Consider the following 19,893-nt stretch of genomic DNA (forward strand, 5'->3'; position numbering starts at 1 on the left):
TACAGATTCTCATAAAATGCTCGTTCAAATCCTAAACAAACATATCTGACAGGTTGGCCGAATCATTTTTAATTTGATCATCGATCGCTCGTATTCCGGGGACCAACTGAATGAATTTATACGAACGGCGTAGTTGGAGATATATCGAGGAATATTTTGAAGTTTTAGCTGTGTACGAATGGAACAACGTGCATAGATTGTTTCTCATACAAGGTGAACACAAAACCTATATACTCGAAGCGTCGAGCTTGATGTATTCCGACTTCTCTATTCCATATATCTGAATGCACTCACTGCATTTCTCAATCCAACTAATCTTCCTAACACTGATGATAGAAGTGGTGAAAATTAGAGATGTACCTCATTATTACTATTAGCCACCGAGACGATGCTCAATTGGGCTGTTATATAAAACTTGGCATTACGATTGCAATGTTACTTGTAAGGGCCGCGATAGTACAAGAATGAAACTCGCATGCCACAGCTATTTCTCATTTTTTTCTTTTTTGGATCTGGCAGCTAGCTGAAATTGGAGAAAGGGATCATGCTTAATATTGTCGAGATTCATACGTACTTTTCAAAAATCAATCTTTGCCCTTGTACGTTCTCAGGCATTGAGTCTGTATTATCCACGACGGATTGAAAGGTTTTGTATTAAACGGTTCAGAAAACTAGTACCGTTGATTTGAATATTGATAGTCTCTCATTACAACTAATAACCCCATCGACAACTTTCGGTTTCAACCACTTTTCAATTATGCTTGAGTTTTTTTCCTCAATCAAACGATCGCTTGCGAAGCATTTCTATGAGAAACGTGGGATTTTTTACAATATCAGATGCCTGCATATCGAATGCGGATTTTAGAGATGACGTATGGCAACATAACTCATGAGAGATAGGCAGACTTAAAATATGAATCACGAGTTGAATTGTGTTCATGATTCTCCATTCATAATTTGCTTATGGAAGTGGTCGATTATATCAGAAATGTCTGCACAGATTTCTAGCATTTTGTCTTCATGTTGAATAACATATGGTTACCCCTACTTAATTCCAGTAGATGATAGTGACACTTATTACGAGGCCCTAACGATCTGTTATTCGGTACTTATTTTTGGATGTTTCGATTCTTTTAGGACGCGGAATCTAGTATTCGCTCAATAGCATGTCTTTATACTTCAGATTCTTTGTCGTCCAATATTGCGGTATATGCTTGTGTTTACCGATTTCTTTGAACGTAAACAATTTAGTTCAATATAGTGTAAAAGAAAGACATTAGGATTTTCCCTGCCTTTTTTTATTATAAGAAGCCGCTTATATTCAGATCAGTTAATGTTACGAGCATGACGCAGATGCAGCATACTTCTTCGATGTCTTTGTTTTGGAAGTATTTTTATCTTACTAATTTTTTATCATTAAGCGTTACCACAAGTTTTGTTGTCAATAAATTCATTTCATTAATTGCATCTCGTGGAATGTTGTAACTTACTGAGGATGGTGTGCGTTTTTTTCATATTCAATACATCTGTTCATGAACTCAAATTTAAAATCATCGTATCTATAGTATAGTATTTTTTTTTTTTTTTTTGGTGAATCAAGGTCGTTGGTGAACTTATTTCAACTGAAAACCAGACGCACCAAGTCGCTATTTCGTGAATACGCTTTGTTATCATCTTCACTAAAAGACTATTTGATGACCAGCAAAACTACTTTGCATGGTTCTTATGAAACTTGGATATAACCACGATTTTAATGTAACGTTTCAAATGAGTTTAATTTCGCCTAAACTGATAAGTTCTATTAACTGGTGCATTCGGGTTGAACCGATACACATTTTGGCCCTTTAAATGGCGCATAGAATTCAGAGGAATCCCAATGGCAGTCTCTGGCCAACCATTCGGTTTTTTCTGTGTGATGTAACGAGAATGTGGGGCACTGTGTCTGCTTCAGTTTCCAATTTGCCAGTCTGATATTGAGAAAAGCTCTAAGTATTTTGTGCCAAATTCTTCAGAAGCTCTGAAAACGGTTCTTTGTCGGAAAAAGCGCGTAGTAGTTTTGCGTGTTGGAAATCAACTTTCAACCTCATAAATAAGTCTATATGCTCTATTTTACGGTAGCACCGAGACCGTATTAGGAAAACGTATGAAGCGTTTTCATTACAAATTAACAATAAGAATAAAGGCCAAGTTTGCAAGCATATTAAACTATTCACATTTTTTGGATCACATGTTTCGGATAGCGCAGTGTAATGTGGAGGACGGCAGTGAAACTGTTCGAAAGAAGACGAGAGTTCAACATTGGGCGGGTACTGGAGTTGGGTTTGTCGGGATAGAAAAGAAAAAGTATTTTGAATGTATGATCAATGCATAGGGAATCGTTGATGTAGTTAAAAGTGGTAAAATATCCTTTCTAAAGTTTTGTGTAAAACAAAACCATATTAAAATCGGTTCACTGTCTGTCCTCTCTGTCGTTCCCACGCATTTTTCTCGGAGACGATGATAGCGATTGATACCAAATTTGGTGGAAAGGTGGGAACTGTGAACAGTCACGCATACAGTGAGAATTTAACGAGGGTCCCCATACGTGCAAAAGGGGAGTGTACATTTTTTTTCATCAAATATAGTCATGTGGGGTATCAAATGAAAGGTTTCGATTAGTACTTTCCGAATTTTGACATTTGCTGGAAAGGTTGGTATTGGGGGGTTCAAAGTGATCATTTCTTTAACGGATCAATTCTCAGACAACAGAGGTTGCCACTATATGGTGCCTAGACTTCGAAATATCCTACATACCGATATCTGGTCAAATAAAGTTGATAATAGTACATAAGTTCATCCTAAAATCAGGAAATTTGAGCAATATAGCCTAATTCTACCAAGTTTAGTTGAAATCGTGCTAGTACTAACAAAGTTATAATAGGTCTAAGTTGTCGTTTCCCTGCAAATTCAAGACTATAAAAGTCAATATCACCCGAAAGTGGATACTCTCACATAATATATGCACATATTACGTGCTACGTACTAATGAGGCAAATGCACACTCAAATGTCTTTATATAAGAAATGTACAAAACCTTTGATACCTGCAGCGTCCAGCTTTCGGTTTCCCGACTTGTTTCTACATATGATAAATATTAATATAATTGGAGTAAATTTATTTGCATCATTTTTGCAATTGTCTTTCAAACGATGTTTCCATTGAGCAAATAGTATTTTGGTTCAATTATTTGAAAATAAATTAATATAAATCTTCCTTAAAGTCAGTTATTTTGGTTTATTTATTTTTATATATAAATAAAAGAAAATAAATCATTGAAGTTAAGGAAGAATTATATTTTTTATTTTCAAATAATTGAATAAGTACGACGAGTCGCCTTCGATGAATAATATTTTGGCCTTAATAGTATTTTTTTGTCCATTTGATTTAGAATGGACTTCATTCTTAAAGATTTTCAACATAGGGAAAATTACGAAATATATTCTACCGGCCAATGAATATTGGAAAATATTAGAAGAAATTTTAGTAGATTCGATGTAATCTTGAGTTATTATATATATATTTATCATTTGTGATTCCTGCTGTGTTCGATATTACTACCAGTTTGTGCAGGTTCCAAAGATTTCAAGCGAGCTCTTAACTGAGCTTGTTACGTTGACAATTATTGAGTTACTAAAATGCGTTTCAAAAGTATAACTTGCTATCAAATTAATTATTTTTTAATGAAATTTAAATCATACTTCAAAGTAAAAAAATACTGAAAGCATATTGGCCAAAGGGTGCGACTTTCCCTTAACAGAATAATAATAATAGTTGCAACGGACAGCATATTCATTGAGCGGAAAAATGCATGATAGTAATTGTCTATGCTGCCTTAAATAGCTACTCTTTTTCAGAAGAAATTGAACATAAAAAAAAATTATTAGAAATGAAATGCTTTCTACAATCCTTTATGGAATCTAAAATATGATTCATGTTTGAATTTCAAAGTTATGTCAATCCGATAGGCAAAAGCTTGTAGAAAAAATGCGAATCTTTGCAGTATACTGTCATCCGAGATTTAAAAATTCAGCAATTCCCTGAACTCTTCGATAAACTTAGGAACGCCTTTACAGCAGTTGTAATTGTAACGCCGGTGGTGGGGCTCAAGAATTAGCTCCCATAAAGGAAAACAACAGTACCATATTTAAGAAGTTGCGAAGTCAGAAGCTACACGGTTTAGATATAAAAGGCTCTGTATATTTCGTATATGACAACATTTCTTTACATAACGATTCCATTTGAACGTAGCTAGTAGGCCACATAGAATGTATGAATTTAATATGTCACATGTGTTAATGTGGTATTGATAGCATAGAATTGCTACCTTGTGGTGCAGCAAATAGCAGAAAATAGACAACTTCAATATTGTGCTTTGATTGTTGCAAAATTTTGTAAGTCTATGATAAAGTTAAGTGAGGTCTTCCGGTAAAGTTCGAAAATATAGTTGTATACTATCACTAACTTAATTCGAACGAACATCAATGTAAGATGTATTTTGAGGCCTAGATTTCATATAATGACAACATCATAATTTTTAAGGATTCTGGTTGGATAGCATTTGAGGATGAGTTCTGTCCCTTTTCAAATTTGTTAGTATGTACCTCCTTAAACTCAACACGAAATCATGCCTTTCATTGTACAAGTCTGCATATGTGCACCGAATTTCATTTTAATTTTTTGAGAATGCGGGTATAATTGACAGACTAATCGATTTTAATAAGGTTTTTGTTATGCAAAACTTTAAAAGTGAAAAATACGGAATAGCATGTAATGTGAGATAACTCCAGTCAAATGCTGTGTACTTGGCGCAATATTTATGTAAGAGATGCGGTATCAACCTTTTAACTTCTTCGTTCACCAATGAAATTAACTAAAGCAACCAAGGTAGTTTATTTACCATTGAATGGAGATCACATTCAAGGGTAAGGTTGATTTGGACTGTACGGATTACCAGCAATCTATCAAATGAGTAGCTTCAAAGCATATTGCAGGAACTGATTTAATTTTGATCTGATTAAAACCTAAAAGTTAATTGTGACATATTATCTGAATTGCTTCAACTTTTGTTTGAATCTTGATAAATATATATATATATATATATATATATAGACATGAGTAAAACAAAGGTGAATAGTTACTCAAGTCGAAATATCATGGTTAGTTGCAGATGCACGATTCCTTTTACAATTATATTTTCGAATTGCCATTGAGAACTACGAAATAATTACGTATCTTGTCATAGTTGTATGGCCGCAAATAACAATCTTTGACGAAACAATCAGATTAGGAAGCATGGGCTGCATTGCACAACTTTACTACTGGAACTCTCACAGGTTCTACACTTTCTACCTGTCAAAAGTGGTCCACTCGAACGCTATTTATATTTGTCTGAGTCAGCTTTGGTTTTCACCTTCCAATTATTTCTTCAAAATTTAAAATAGATACAAATGAGTGCGTTTCTATAGATACATTGTTTTATTAATTCCTTTCATCTTTTCTGGTTTCATTTTGTGAATCGGGTTCAAGATACATAGGCAAAATATTTTATTTTGAACCGCATCTAAATCTATATTTAACAGACGAAATTCCGAGGCCGTGGAAGGGGGAAGGGGCTTCAGTGACGGCGGTACATAACAAGATGTATTGAAACTAAAAATATACGATCAAAATCTGAAAAACATGTTGGGCAGAATTAACATTTTCACACATACATGTATCACATGTGCATTCATGGTGATATCACGATTTCTCCCTATCAGTCGTGGCTGCGGTCGTCGCTCAACGAGGAACTTTATATTTTCATGTGAAGCATATTTACGGCGAGTTGTGGAACGGAATCAAAACACAATTATTCGACGTCGTTGTTTCGGCGTTCAATATTCGACTTGTCGGTCCCGATACCATCCTGAGAAGTCAAGGCGATGTTGAGAGCAAGTTTCCGCTTTTGACCCTCATCCACACTGGTCGAGGATGGGGATACGATTAGAACGCCACTGCTCCTGCTTTATGCAACCCGAGAAGATGCAAGAAGGCGATTTAGATTGAGGAATTCGCGCGGAATGCTCGATAAATGGATATACATAATGCGCCTCCATTATGGACTCGTACGGAGTTAGTAAGACGTGAGAGCTACACGCGGAGCGGGAGCCGGCTCGAACTAGCAAGCGGTTATCGCGGGCTAAGCAGTGCCGCAGCGAGTCAACAACATGAACTACATCATCACCTCACACCGCACAGGCACAGCACAAACCACCACTTGGCCTTACTTTGGGCGCAAATTCAAATTCTTCATTTTTATATTTGTTGTTCAGGTTTGGAGTTGGACTTGGGCTGAGGAGCCGAGGGAGGCTCCTGGGTGACGCGCATGCCCCGACCCGTACCGCGTCATTTTCGTTTGCATCGGTTTTCGCTCAGGCCCGGTTCGTTCGGTTCGGTCAACGACGACGAAAATCTGGTTATAAAATTTCATCCATCGCACACATGTACGCGACACACTGGCTCGGTTCTTTTCACCCCCAACCTCCAAGACCGTCAGTCGCCCCCCGCTCGTCCCTTCCAATTCCGCCAACGATTGGCTCCCTGGGTAGATATGATGGTATGGCTGGTGGCCCCAAATGTGAAGCGTGAACGAAAAAAGCGCACTACAAACAATCGCTCGCCTCGAACTCACAGCTCACCGCCCGTTGGTAACTACTTCACTTGCCTCGGAACGACGACTGAAATTGTACGTTTCGAATTCAGACTCGAGCGACATTCGTTTGCCTTAATATCTCGTGCCTTCCCTTTCTCGCTGCAAAGCCCAGATATCTGCTCGTTTCCCAGATAGCTTCAGCTAGAGTTGGCTTGCGCTCCACAACGCGACTTGGGTTGCGATAAAAAAAATATTCTTCTACGTTGGCTCCCCGCGCAATTAAAATTCATAGAGAAGAAGACTTGGTACCAACATTTTTTCTAATAAACTGCCACCGATTTTGCTATCTAAATGGATACTTCCTGCCTCGTTTCGGACGTGCAATCGCTATTTTCTCCGTGAACTAGATCGAGTGAACGGTTTGCTCTGCAGAAATTACTAAACGCACGTCCATGTTTAGTATGCAGTCATTTCACTCTTTTTCTTTGAGAAAATTCACTCGGTGATGTCAGATTACATTCCCCAAAAGGACGTTACGTAACAACAAAATGAAGAGCCTCTAATATAAGCTGTGTAGCACTAGTAAGGAATTTTGTTTGAGAGCAATTTCGATTTGGGAAGTATTATTCTCATTTATCCACATTTTCAAACTAATTCGCCGCTTATTGTTGCATTCTGTAAACGTAGCTGGGGTGAAATCCCTTTATCTTCGGATAGACTTCCGTTCAAAAGTCGGTGTCCTCGAATCACATTTTTGAGTGACCAGGCTGACTTGGCACTTACCAAACGTTCAATTCCAAATTGTTATGCAATAAATTCCTGCCGACATTTGCCTGTTTCATTGTCTGGATTGTATCAACTCCAGTCAGAAGATTTTTCTTTCTTCATTTGTTGCATAAACCCCAAATCTTAAAACAATCTCCTTTCGAAATGATTCCAGCATTTTCCAGATAAGTCCTTGATGTAGTCGTTTTGTTCCTTTATCGATTTTTTCCTCCTCGCGCCAGATTTGCTATGAGTAGACTTCACCTTCAACTTCATCCTGTTCACTTCGCATCAGATTTTCCAAAGTAGTGATTCGCCACTCTACCCCATACCGTGCTAATCCAATTTCTTGTTGTCATTTTGGATACATTTGACTGATCTTTCTCTTAATCTACCATGCCTAAAATCTACAACTTTCTAGAACACTTGAATAGTTGTATCGTGCTCAGTGACAAAGCAATAGATTTCATGTATTGTAATTGGGGGTAAGCTCTGCGCATGCTCGTACTCCCATACGTTTTGTAGCTCGTTTGTTCATTGCATATGACGGCAGGTAGATGCTAGAAGCATAACAACGATAGATAGAAACAAAACAAAACCTTGGGAATAATTTGCTGCCTTTCTTTTGAGATCCGACCGGAGAAATGCATTTCACAACAAAGAAAGTTGAGTAAGGTTAAGCATTAGGATTCTAAATGGAGGGGAGCTGGAAAATTTGTCTTTTTCTGACAAACAACAAGTTTTTTCAATTGACACCCTTTAACCTAGCCCACGTTCTTAATTATTTAACTCGGATTATTCTTGTGAAGTAAGTTCCTGTGTTCGGGTTCATTGGAACAACTGTTCTGAGTAGCTGGTGGACTCTTGCTTCAAACTAGAATAATCTAAATAGATACACCCTTTTTCCAGGTCCATATAAACCGGAAGTATCATCCACTTTAGCTGCTGTATCTTTCCCTTTATTTGCATTTTGCTTCTTTCAGATAAACTTCGGTTACCATTCAATAGTAAGAACAAATCTGAGGTGAAAGCATCAAGCAGTTCACATAACTCTGCTTTCAAAATCCCCTTAATTTGAATAAATAATACTTCCTAATTCGGTGCACGTAAAAGGTAGTTTTCAAACCGGAAAAGCAGTCAATTCTTGGGAGAACTTCATTAAGCCAACGCTTACTGCATGGTACGCTAGACCGGGTAACAAATAGTCAATTGCGTGAGTTTACGTAAATCCACTAGAATGAATTATTTGCTGAAATTATTCATGTTACATGCGAGGGCTCCTCATAAAAGCAAAGTACAATCTGTTCAAACAAACTGTATCGATGAATTAACACTTGTGACGCAACGGACAGTTTGTTTGAAATGTAACGTAATGCATATAGCGGTGAAGCGCTGTTTCAGAACTCTCCGATATTAAGCCGGAGCACGGTTGGCCTCATACAGTCTATTTGCAATTGGCTGATTGTTTGCGTTGGCAAAGGTTCACACATTTCCGCTCTAATCACCAGTGGTGGGGGCAAATTGTCCAAATGAATTTTCTGTCCGACAATGGTGATTCACAAAAAACTAAAGCAAACTGCCACATGTGCCAGCATTTCTGCTGATCGTCGTAATCGATCGCCGTTCTAATTAGGGTCATATACTCCACATCATTCTATGAATGATGCAAGGCAGTTAAGATATTCGCTACCTTATTTGAGCATATTTATTGACCCCTGGCCACATTGGGCTTCTGTTCAAGTTGGTTATCAAACAAGTCTGAGTATCCACTAGGTTTTTGGTAATGGGTACTGTTTACGGCCAAACGAATCGCTCCTTGTCATACTCAGTGAACAGTTGTGGACTTTGCCATGCACTATCCACTCGCTTATATCGTTCCGGCAAGATAATCCTGCACAATACCGATAAATTCAAATGTAATTGTGCAGTTCACTCTTTTACAGTCAAACAGTTTGTATTTTTGAAATTTCGCGCTTCGCCAAACAACTGCACTCATTCGTTCATGGCTACTATAGGTTTGTGAACAATGCATAGAATTGTAATCTAAAATGAGGAGCAGTTGCGGCTACATTATACTGACAATGATATTAAACCATGACCACTAGAAAGCAGCTGAAAAAAGTAATAAAGAATATTTGGGGTAGTGGGAAGAAGTCACAACGTGTAGTATATTGTCGTAAACAATTATTAGGACAAGTAAGTTAGAAGTGATTGAAATTTTAAAGTTCATATTCTGTGGGAAGAATTTGAAACGATTATTTTGGAAGGGTGTCATCACCATATTGGAATAGGAAATATTATGCGTTAAATATCAGCGAATTAATATATATTTAGGGGTCTTATTTCATTTCATGTATATAGTTTATATTATCATTCTACCGAACTACTTGCGTTTATTCAACCCTCTTCAATTAATTGCATGAAGTCATTTTGATCACTGCGCCTTTTGTTGCGGAAAGAAGGGGGCGAAAGAACGTATTATAATGTTCTTTTTATCAAAAAAATTGAAGATGGATCTTGCACGGGGCTCCATCATGAAGAAAAACCGCACCAGCATTTTCAAATCATTATCTTCGCTGTTTTGCACCCACCATTAAACTTGGGAGGGTTATGCTCTATATATGGTTGTCATTTATCCCTTGGTAACCTACGCGCCGTTGTTCGCGGTTACTTGAAATTCGCTTCAGTTCCCCCACGATTTCTGGAGACGCCTGCACTCCTCCAATGTTCTGCGCTATGTGCGCTTAGGGCGACTCAGCAATGTCAAAACTAAAATCAGCATCGGAAAATACTAATATACATAGACCTTTTGTTTGATACCCCATATTCGATGAAAAAAACGTCACAACCCCCCTTTTGCATGTATGGCATTTTAGCGCTAAACCAATTCGACCAGAAATGTTCAACATATGAAACCCAGTACGATACTTTTGAAGACAGTGCGTACTAAAGCACAATTGACGTGCTGATGTCACTCAAAGGACATCAAACTGCAATTTTAGTCTTGTGTTAGTAAAAGATTTGTTAAAATTGGGACGATAATTTTGGTTTTCTGATGCGTAGCGAGCGTAAAATTTACATAACACATTCTTGTTTTACGAGAAGGGACAATGTAATTGATTTTAAACCGTGTATGCTAAGCTGTATATGTTATATTTCTGTTTGAAGGCACTGATAAGGTTTTTGACTTCTTCATGCATACATTTTTAATTGTAATCCAGTTTATGAAAAAAGAAACTATTATCGACTTTTTAAGGTTTTGTGTGAAACAACACCCGATTTATTCGGAAACGGCTTGACTGATTGTCACGAAAATTGGTAAGAGTGTGTGACCTATTGCTCCCTTTACATACAGCAAGTGACGCCATTTTGTGTTAAGTTTAAGGGGAGCACCCCATACATGAGGATGGAGAGTGCAAAATTTTTTTTCCAGAAAATGTGATCATGTGGAGTATCAATTAGTACTTTTCGAAACTGGTTCCATATTTGATCTTGGATGAAACACAGGGGAGTGAGGGTCAAAACGTGACCCCCAAAAAGTGTAACAGGTCTCGTCCTCAGAACCTACCCAATCGAAAAATCTAGAAAAAACACAGTGGTGCATCTTTACGAAATCTAGGTCTCAAAACACATCTGGTTCCGATATGTGCACAAATGAAGTTAATAATAGTATATTTCCACATTTTGGAAATTTACCCAGCAACCCCCTTATGTTCATCCCAGAATTTGGCAAGGGTATAATGAAGAATATAATGCACAATTTGATCAAGTTTGAAGAAAATCCAACTATTATTAACAAAGTTATAGGGTGTTAACTTTGCTATTTTTGTGAATTTCGTGCATTCTTCAACCTGTGTGGCGTCATTATCACATATCAATTCATCAATACCAGGAATGGGGAATGGGGTCGCAAAGAATTATTTTGTTTTAGTTTTTTAGTCATGTGTATATGAATATATATCAATTACTCCAACCAGACACGGGTGTATATAGGTATATAGTATATGTGTGCTAATAAATTTTGCGGGTAGTGTCTAATTCAGATAGATAAATTTGTACATTAAACCAGTCGTATTTAATATACGTACTATATATGTACATATGTACGCTTTTGTTCACGAAGTTAATATGGGAAATTTGGGCACGAGTTTATAAACTGTAATATGTACGTATGGCTTGTAGTTTGGAAAAGTATGAAGGAATGTGCTGGATTTGTAGTTATATGGGGATAGAAAAATGTGTTTTCTTTTGTTCATATCCGAAGCGCGACCTTCCGGTATTCCGATTTGTTTTACAAAATGGACCAAGACTCCACAGCGAGCAGTTGAACTCCCTTGGACCATCATCTGCAAGCATAACATTTTTTTCGTAAAAATTATACAAGATCATAATTTTAGAATTTTTTTCACACAAAACGTCAAAGCTTAAGTAGTTTACAAAAAAAAATCTCTTCATCAATTGTTAAAATCGTGTGCATTTCACTAGATAATCAACTGAAAAATTTATAGTTTTCATGTCGGTCAGATGAAAACTTGAGTTCTACTGCTCGTAGATTTTGAAAACATGGTTTGGAGAAAAACACGTTTAACCATTTTAAACTCGAAACATTTGCGAAATCATAATAATAAGGTTCATATTTTTTCCGGCTTTACTCTGTCTGCTATGCCAGTAACATATAATCGCCTGTCCGGGGCTATATTTTTAAGGTTTTGTGTAAACACAAAACCTTATTAAAATCGGTTTACTGTCTGTCTGTCTGTCCGTCTGTCTGTCTGTCTGTCCGTCACACGCATTTTTCTCGGAGACGGTTATAGCGATTGACACCAAATTTGGTAGAAAGGTGGGAACTGTGAACGCTCACGTATACAGTGAATTACATCCTTTTACGTCGAATTAAGGGGGGGGGGGGGGGGTCCCGATACATGCAAAAGGGGGGTGTAAAATTTTTTTTCATCAAATATAGTCATGTGGGGTATCAAATTAAAGGTCTCGATTAGTACTTTTCAAAACCAATCTTAGTTTTGACATTCGTTGGAAGGGTGGGGAGCGCAGGGAGTTGAAAGTGATCACTTCTTTAAGGGGGCCATTCTCAGAAACTACCAAACCGAAAAATCTGAAAAAAATCAGGAGGCTGCCACTATATGGTGCCTGGGCTCCGAAATATCTTCCGTGCCGATATCTGTATAAATAAAGTTAATAATAGTATATTACTACAATTTTTTGTAATTGGTTAGAAACCCTCCTTAAGTTCATCCTAGTACCATGAAATTTTACAGTAATATAGGCTATAATATAGAGCATGATCTTACCAAGTTTGGTGGAAATCGCACTATTACTAACAAAGTCATAATACCTCAAATTTGTTGCTTCCTTGAAAATTGAAGACTATGAATGTCACTATCAACCGAAAGTGGATCCTCTCACATAATATATGGATATATTACGTGCTACTTACTAAGAAATACACAAAACCTTTCGTACCTGAAGCGTCCAGCTTCCGGTTTCCCGACTTGTTATATTCGGAAATCGGAAGTTAGGCTCTTCAGGTATAAAAGGTTCTGTGTTGCCCCATGTGAGGAACGTGTAGATGATTTGGGAAAAAGTGCGTGTGACAGTACATAGAATGAGATTTCGTTTGACAAAAAATCTTTAAAATGGGGGAAAAATTGTTCAAACAAATATAACCCCTTAAGCGCCATGAAAAATGAAATTTCCGTAATTGCTACTTCCATACTGGGAAAAAGGCCGATCAAATTAATTTCTTGTCCCGCTACTTGTGACTAGTAGTGTATATATTTTTCACCAAGCGATATTTCCTATCTAAAACGCGAGTGCGACGAATCCCCAACGTTTGCTGCACACATAGCCATTGAACATTCACCATCATACACATTGACGAAGAAGAGACTTTTCTCGTGTTTTGTCGTTCGCTACGATTGGACTGTGGGGGCCAATCCCCAAGTACAAAAATTGTTCCCTCGTATAACAGTTTGCGAATATTGATGTCTCCGGACGTGGAAATTTCGTAGTTCGTCGTAAAATAGATATTTTCTAGTGAAAAGTTTAGTAAGAAAGATTAGTTTAATTTTCCCCGAAATCTACTGAAATTCCTGTGTCCGTGTTTACTATTATTGTATCAGAATTGTGCTTGAGTAGCGAATTAATGAAAGCAAAGTGTTTTGGAAGGTAAACTGTGTGGTGTGGTGCGAGTGGTATCTTTGGCGCGCTTTTTGAGCAGTTCGGAAAATCGCCCAATTTCTCACCGCAAACAGTGAACTTATCTCGTAGCTTGAAAATTACCGTCCAGTGTTCGAAAAGTGCACGTTGAATTATGAAATAAGGTCTGCGGACTCAACCAAAAACTGATTTGTTCGGGATTAACAGTGGCGAAATGTTACCCAACCTCGATAGCACCGGAATTATTATGAATTCAGAAAGTGGCCCAACAACTCGATATCCTATCAGGTAAAGACAACATCTTGCCTTGATTCCTTTCATATATCGAGAATAACATATACAGCATGATGCATGGTGCCTTCGTCAGAGATTCAAGTAATGAAATTTTGCGCGCACAAAGAAATCACTCCCCAAGATTTTCTTCCCCCCGCCCAAGCTTCACTAATTGTTAGTGTGTTGGTAAATTGTGTATATTTTTTTCTCGTGCTGGATTGGAATAATCGCCCACTTTGTGTTCATCCGCCATACATGCTGCGAGCTCGCCACTAGCATGAGCGTTAAATTGAAGAAAATATCCCGTGGCTGCTTTTCACGAGCAATGAGAACGCGAAGACGATGGGGTTAGCTGTAGCAAGCCGCCAGTATGCTCTACTGAGCTCAGTGTGGGGCGCGCTCCACTCCGCACACTCTGTATACACTTCGATTCAGTATCTCCTCGTGTACTACAAGCGAGTTTCGTCATGTTTAATCATGCCTCCTCAAACATGATGAATAATCTGCATAGAGATTTTAACTTTCTTAGGCTTAAAATTTGCCGCAACGCGGATGCCTCTGCAAAATATTCCCTCCGAAAATAGACTTCCATCACTCACCTCTTGCATGACTGTTCTCTCAATTCTCCAACGTGAAAGGATGCTCCAATTCGATGATAGTATTCCTGATTCTTCAACAATTCAAGTCCACATCCCATACGAGAACCTATCACCCACCCCCCTACAAACATTTCACTTAATCGTTTGGGTTTTTTATATAAACGTGAATTGTTAAAAACGGGAATGCTATCACCAATATTTCACTTTCTCCCAACAGTCGCAAAAGAATTTCAAGTTTTTCGGCTGCGGAACTGGTCACCCAAATCTATGAAGTCCAAAACAGTTTTGATGGAAAAGTTTTGAGTGTGAGAGCATGCGATGTTGTGTTTTGGCGGCTGCATGATCCCATGCAAACTGAATGATAAGCGAGAACATGTTGAAATAAATTTCTCGTCATCGCAACAACTCTTATCATTAACCACTTTTATTAGGGGTCACGGGTGACACAGTGATACCGAAGCTGACAGGACTGGGGTAGAGAAGATTGCAACAAATGCGCTGAGTGCAATGAAGATGGCTTGTCTGTAAAATGTAATTCCATCGCTGAAGACAAGACGTTTGATGCACAAAGTACGTGATGTAAGGAAAACGACAAAAAAGCCTAATAGCATTATTACCGTGTGCAAAAATGTATCTGAGCTTGGACAAAATGCCCCAAAATGATACCCTGGCTGCGTAATTGGTTCATTGTTTACAACAGAAATAATATTTTTAAAAGTTCAAGACAACTGCGAAATGAATTAGTAAATATAGACCACGGGAATTGCGGGATAGACTTTTGAAATTCTAATTCAGCTTCCAAATCGACCATTATTTCGACTGCAACTGCGCTTAATTAATATTTAAAATTGACATTCCGCGCTGTTGGTGTCGGATAATGAAGTATAAATACTCCTACATTTAGTCAAGGAGTCATTTCAATTTGACCATCGTTGTGATAACAGTGAATAAAAAGGAACAAGTCGGGAAACCGAAAGCTGGACGCTTCAGGTACGAAAGGTTTTGTGCATTTCTTAGTACGTAGCACGTAATATATCCATATATTATGTGAGAGTATCCACTTTCGGGTGATATTGACATTCATAGTCTTCAATTTTCAAAGAAGCAACAAATTTGAGGTATTATAAATTTGTTAGTTATAGTGCGATTTCCACCAAACTTGGTACGATCATGCTCTACGTTATGGCCTACATCACTGCAGAATTTCGTGCCGCTAGGATGAATTTAAGGAGGGTTTCCAGGCAATTACAAAAAATTATAGTAATATACTATTATTAACTTTATTTGAACAGATATCGGTATGAAAGGTATTTCGGAGCCAAGGCACCATATAGTGGCAGCCTCCTGATTTTTTTCAGATTTTTCGGTTTGGTAGTTTCTGAGAATGGCCCCCTTAAAGAAATGATCAATTTCAACCCCCCGCACTCCCCACGTTTCCAAGAAATGTCAAAACTAAGACCGGCTTCGAAAAGTACTAATCGTGACCTTTAATTTGATACCCCACATGACTATATTTGATGAAAAAAAAATTTACACCCCCCTTTTGCATGTATGGGGACCCCCCCTTAAATTCAACGTAAAAGGATGTAACTCACTGTATGTGTGAGCGTTCACAGTTCCCACCTTTCTACCAAATTTGGTGTCAATCGCTATAACCGTCTCCGAGAAAAATGCGTGTGACGGACAGACAGACAGACAGACGGTAAACCGATTTTAATAAGGTTTTGTGTTACACAAAACCTTAAAAAGGATGGAAAAGAGCCAAGAACGTATACTTTTCCTGTATGAGTTCAAATTCGGTCATAAAGCAGCAGGGGCGACCAGGAATTTCAACAGCCTATTTGGAGCTGATACGGTAAGCACAGCGGTGGTTCGAAAAATTCCAGTCAGGCGACGTAAACCTTCAAATTGGGCGACGTGGACATCCAGGACCATCGATTGCCGAGCTGCGTTTGTTAGCCGAATCCGACACATGTCATTCTGTGAGAGAGATTACAGAGAAACTGGACGTACACTATTCGGCAGTTGCTACAACTTGGTAAGATGAAAAACTCGACAAATGGGTTCCGTATGCCCTTACTTAGCAAAACACGGCGCTTCGAATGGAAATTTACAGTTCTTTACTCTCGCAACAAAAGCGATCCCTTTTTGCACAGAATAGTGACATGTGATGAATAGTGGATTATTATATGACAATCGTCGCCGATCAGCACAATGGCTAGATGGTGTTGGGCCACCGAAGCATATGCCGAAACCGAGTCCCCATCTGAGGAAGGTAATGGTGACTGTTTGGTGGTCTACAGTTGGAGTTATCCACTATTCTTTTTTGGAACCTGGAGAAACGACAAATGCACAGAAATTCTGTGCCCAACTCGAGGCAATGCACCAAGAATTGATTATTCAACGGCCGAGATTAGTCAACAGAGATGGTGTGATACTTCTTCACGACAATGTACGACCTCATGTATCCAGAACAACGGTTCAAAAGTTGAACGAATTGCAGTATGAGACTGCCCCATCCACCATATTCACCGGACCTTTCGCCAACCGACTATCACTTTTTAAGCATTTGGATCATTTTTTGATGGAAACACAATTTAGGAATGAAGACACCATCAAAATTGCCTTCGACGAGTTTATCAACACCCGAAAATAGGACTTCTACGAAAATGGCATACATGCTCTTTCATTTCACTGGGAGAAGTTTTTGAATCGACTGGCACCTATTTTGACTAATTAAATAAATTTTTGTAAGCTTTACAGTCATTTCAAATTTTAGTACCGAATCGGTCATTTCATGTGCAATAACCTTATAGTTTCCGAAAATGCCATGCTCTCTGTTTATATCTGTGCGACTAGGGGATGCATATTAAAAGTATGAAAACCAATGTTTAGTACGATTTCTTTTAAGTGTTGCTGTTATAGAACTAAACACGAATGGTATCCATTCGAATTCGGGGCATACTTCTTGATGAAAGATCGAATTATTGATGACCTTGACCAGAGAGCTAGAAAAAGATTTTGGTGTGATAATAAAGGCTTGTGCCAGCAGATGAGCCAACATATATGAGGAAACAGACGTTATCGTGGAAAACAGAGAGGGTCTAGGCGAGCGAAGAGATTGATTGTCAAATTACTTTTCAAAAATGACCTGGTATAGTTGAAGCGAACCAGAGGTATTCTGTCAGAACGTGTAGTAATGTATCCTAAAAGTTGTTTTGTCACACCAAAAACTTGGACGTAGATATGATAGAATCATTATATTAAATCTAGCTTGGTGAAAGTCTGTTGATAGCTGCAAGTCAAAACCAAATGGGATTAGGTTCTTCAGAAAAATAATGTCTAATGGTATAAGACTGAGATTCATCATTTCAATGACCAGATGCGAATCAAAAAGACAATCAACAGGAAAGCCTTTTCACGTGCTAAAATGAAAACTCGTTGGGTACCCTGAAATTCTGCAACTTTGCTTTCATGCTAGAAGTCTTTCAAATTGAACTTCATTTATATAGTACACAACATCTACATCGGGCTCTATTCGTAGAAGTCGAAGGGACAGGGAAAAAACGAGGATCACCATTTTCTTGTCTATTATCGCGCCAATATTTTTGCTAAATAACAAATCTCAACAAATATTTTTAAAGCTGAGTTATTCCCTCACTAGTCCTGGTGATTGTTTAATATATTGTGTATGGCTTTGGTATGTCAGACTAATGAATTTGATTTAACATTGTGCCTTAGGGTGCAGTAAGGATGTCAGAGTGTTAATATTAGCTATGTTAACACCAAACTTTCTAGTATCATGTCCTGAATTATGCCTTATATTGCCGTTCCTGGAATAAAATTAAGACTTTCTTTCATTGGGCTAAACATATGCGTGAAGTATGCGTCATCGAGCCGAGGTTTGTCGTCTGTAAATTTGGGACTTTTTTCTGCAATAGGTACCTTCATATTTGTCAACAATAAAGTTTTTTATTTTTTTGATAACGTGTACATAATAGCACAGATAGGGCGAAATGTCGATTCGGTATGACGCGCGGGTGGGGAAATGGACGAGGGATGTCAACACGTTAATTGCGTTCGTACGCGAGCTACTGATAAGTTTTTGTTTTACACAAAATAAAAAAAGTGGACAATTTTTTTAAGCTATTGAGTATTGTCGCTTAGCCGTTTGATTATTAAAAAAAATGGAATAATTTTCCTTCTTTAATTCGAAAATAAAGGATAAAACGGGAATTAATTAGAATTTACGGTTAAATCCTTTAAACAATCACGAGATTATTGACAAGAAAACTAAAAGTGAATACACAGTTCATTTAGTAACTTCCCATTTCTAACAATATTATCATTTTCTTTCTAATTTTAGCCATACAATTGCATCGTTTGAGTCATTCACAAGGGAAAACATAGTGAAAGACACCAATGTAATTTTCTGGTAGATTTTATGTCTTCAATAAACATCAACATCATCAGTAGATACGGTCATCGTAAAAAAGTAGATCGATCAATATATTTATGGGAATGATGAAGCGGACACGGGTGGAAGAAGTGCAGTTTGGTTCTCGGCCAGCTGGTGCTGGTGGAGGAGGTGGTCCACCGACGCATCATCGGTTATTAACATCACAACATGCGGGTGGAGCTACAATACAATATCAGCTAACATCGGCACCAGCTTCAGGAGTCTTGAAAACTGGTGGCAATATCAACGACGGACCAACTGTAGGCAATGCAAGTTTGTCAGTGCAAGCATCAACTGTTCAATATTCAACAAGTAAGTTTTAAACTTGATATTATTGCATTTACAATTCGTTTACTTCTATGGGGTCAATTAAAAATGGTATCCTTGATATTTTCTCCTGGTTATGTAGATTTTTGAATTATTGACATATATTGCAATGCTGATAAGGCAAGACCATTTTTCAAACAAAATTTTATGATTAGAGCGTCCTACGAATGGCTGTCTTATATGGTTTATATATTCTACTTCGACAACATCAACAATGACAGCAAAATGCCGTTTCAAATGAATTTGGACTTAGGTATACTAAGTTTGGAATTGTTTCTTTTTATCAAGTTTGGATATTGTTAACATTTTCTACATAGGTATACTCCCGCCGTCATACAACCACTAATGTGTTTCAAGGAACTCATGTCTCCAAAAGTGGAATCGGTGGTGGTAGACGGGGCATCTTTTTCCTGTTATACTGTCCAATTCATCTTTTAGAGTTAGTCATCGTGAAATGTAATCTTAGCATTGTGAGGGAAAAAATGATACTTTTATATATATTGCTTCCAGTCTTCATAAGTCTTAGGATCAGTTTGTAAATCGTCTCATCGTTTGCGTGGCTTCCGTACTAGTCATACGCCCTTCAAGACATGTTGGGACTTTATCTATCCTTCATTGCACAC

The 19,893-nt window shown here is 37.9% G+C and overlaps 2 protein-coding genes across 13 annotated transcripts in view; one reads left to right on the forward strand and one right to left on the reverse strand.

The window, feature by feature from the left end:
- The window catches only part of LOC119648125, a 51,971-nt gene extending 37,145 nt beyond the window's left edge, over positions 1–14,826 (reverse strand). For 2 of the 6 annotated variants that reach the window (XR_005249022.1, XM_038049688.1), the window contains exon 1: positions 5,751–6,771. Coding sequence is in view for 4 of the 6 variants with exons in the window: in XM_038049688.1 (XP_037905616.1) it covers positions 5,751–5,771 (21 nt within the window). In the remaining 2 variants the exon portion in view is untranslated. Of the gene's footprint in view, positions 1–5,491; positions 5,689–5,750; positions 6,772–14,484 lie in introns of those variants that run through there. The other 4 variants (XR_005249021.1, XM_038049651.1, XM_038049707.1 and 1 more) reach the window with 4 other exon arrangements.
- Positions 1–19,893, forward strand: part of LOC119648091 (paired amphipathic helix protein Sin3a) — a 53,172-nt gene that overhangs the window by 11,602 nt on the left and 21,677 nt on the right. For 6 of the 7 annotated variants that reach the window (XM_038049589.1, XM_038049623.1, XM_038049616.1 and 3 more), the window contains exon 2: positions 18,851–19,255. In XM_038049589.1, the coding sequence (XP_037905517.1) occupies positions 19,000–19,255 (256 nt within the window). In that variant the 5' untranslated portion in view covers positions 18,851–18,999. Of the gene's footprint in view, positions 1–13,407; positions 13,901–18,850; positions 19,256–19,893 lie in introns of those variants that run through there. The other variant, XM_038049606.1, reaches the window with a different exon arrangement.

The sequence above is a fragment of the Hermetia illucens genome, chromosome 1 (assembly GCF_905115235.1).
Source record: "Hermetia illucens chromosome 1, iHerIll2.2.curated.20191125, whole genome shotgun sequence".
NCBI lineage: Eukaryota > Metazoa > Arthropoda > Insecta > Diptera > Stratiomyidae > Hermetia > Hermetia illucens.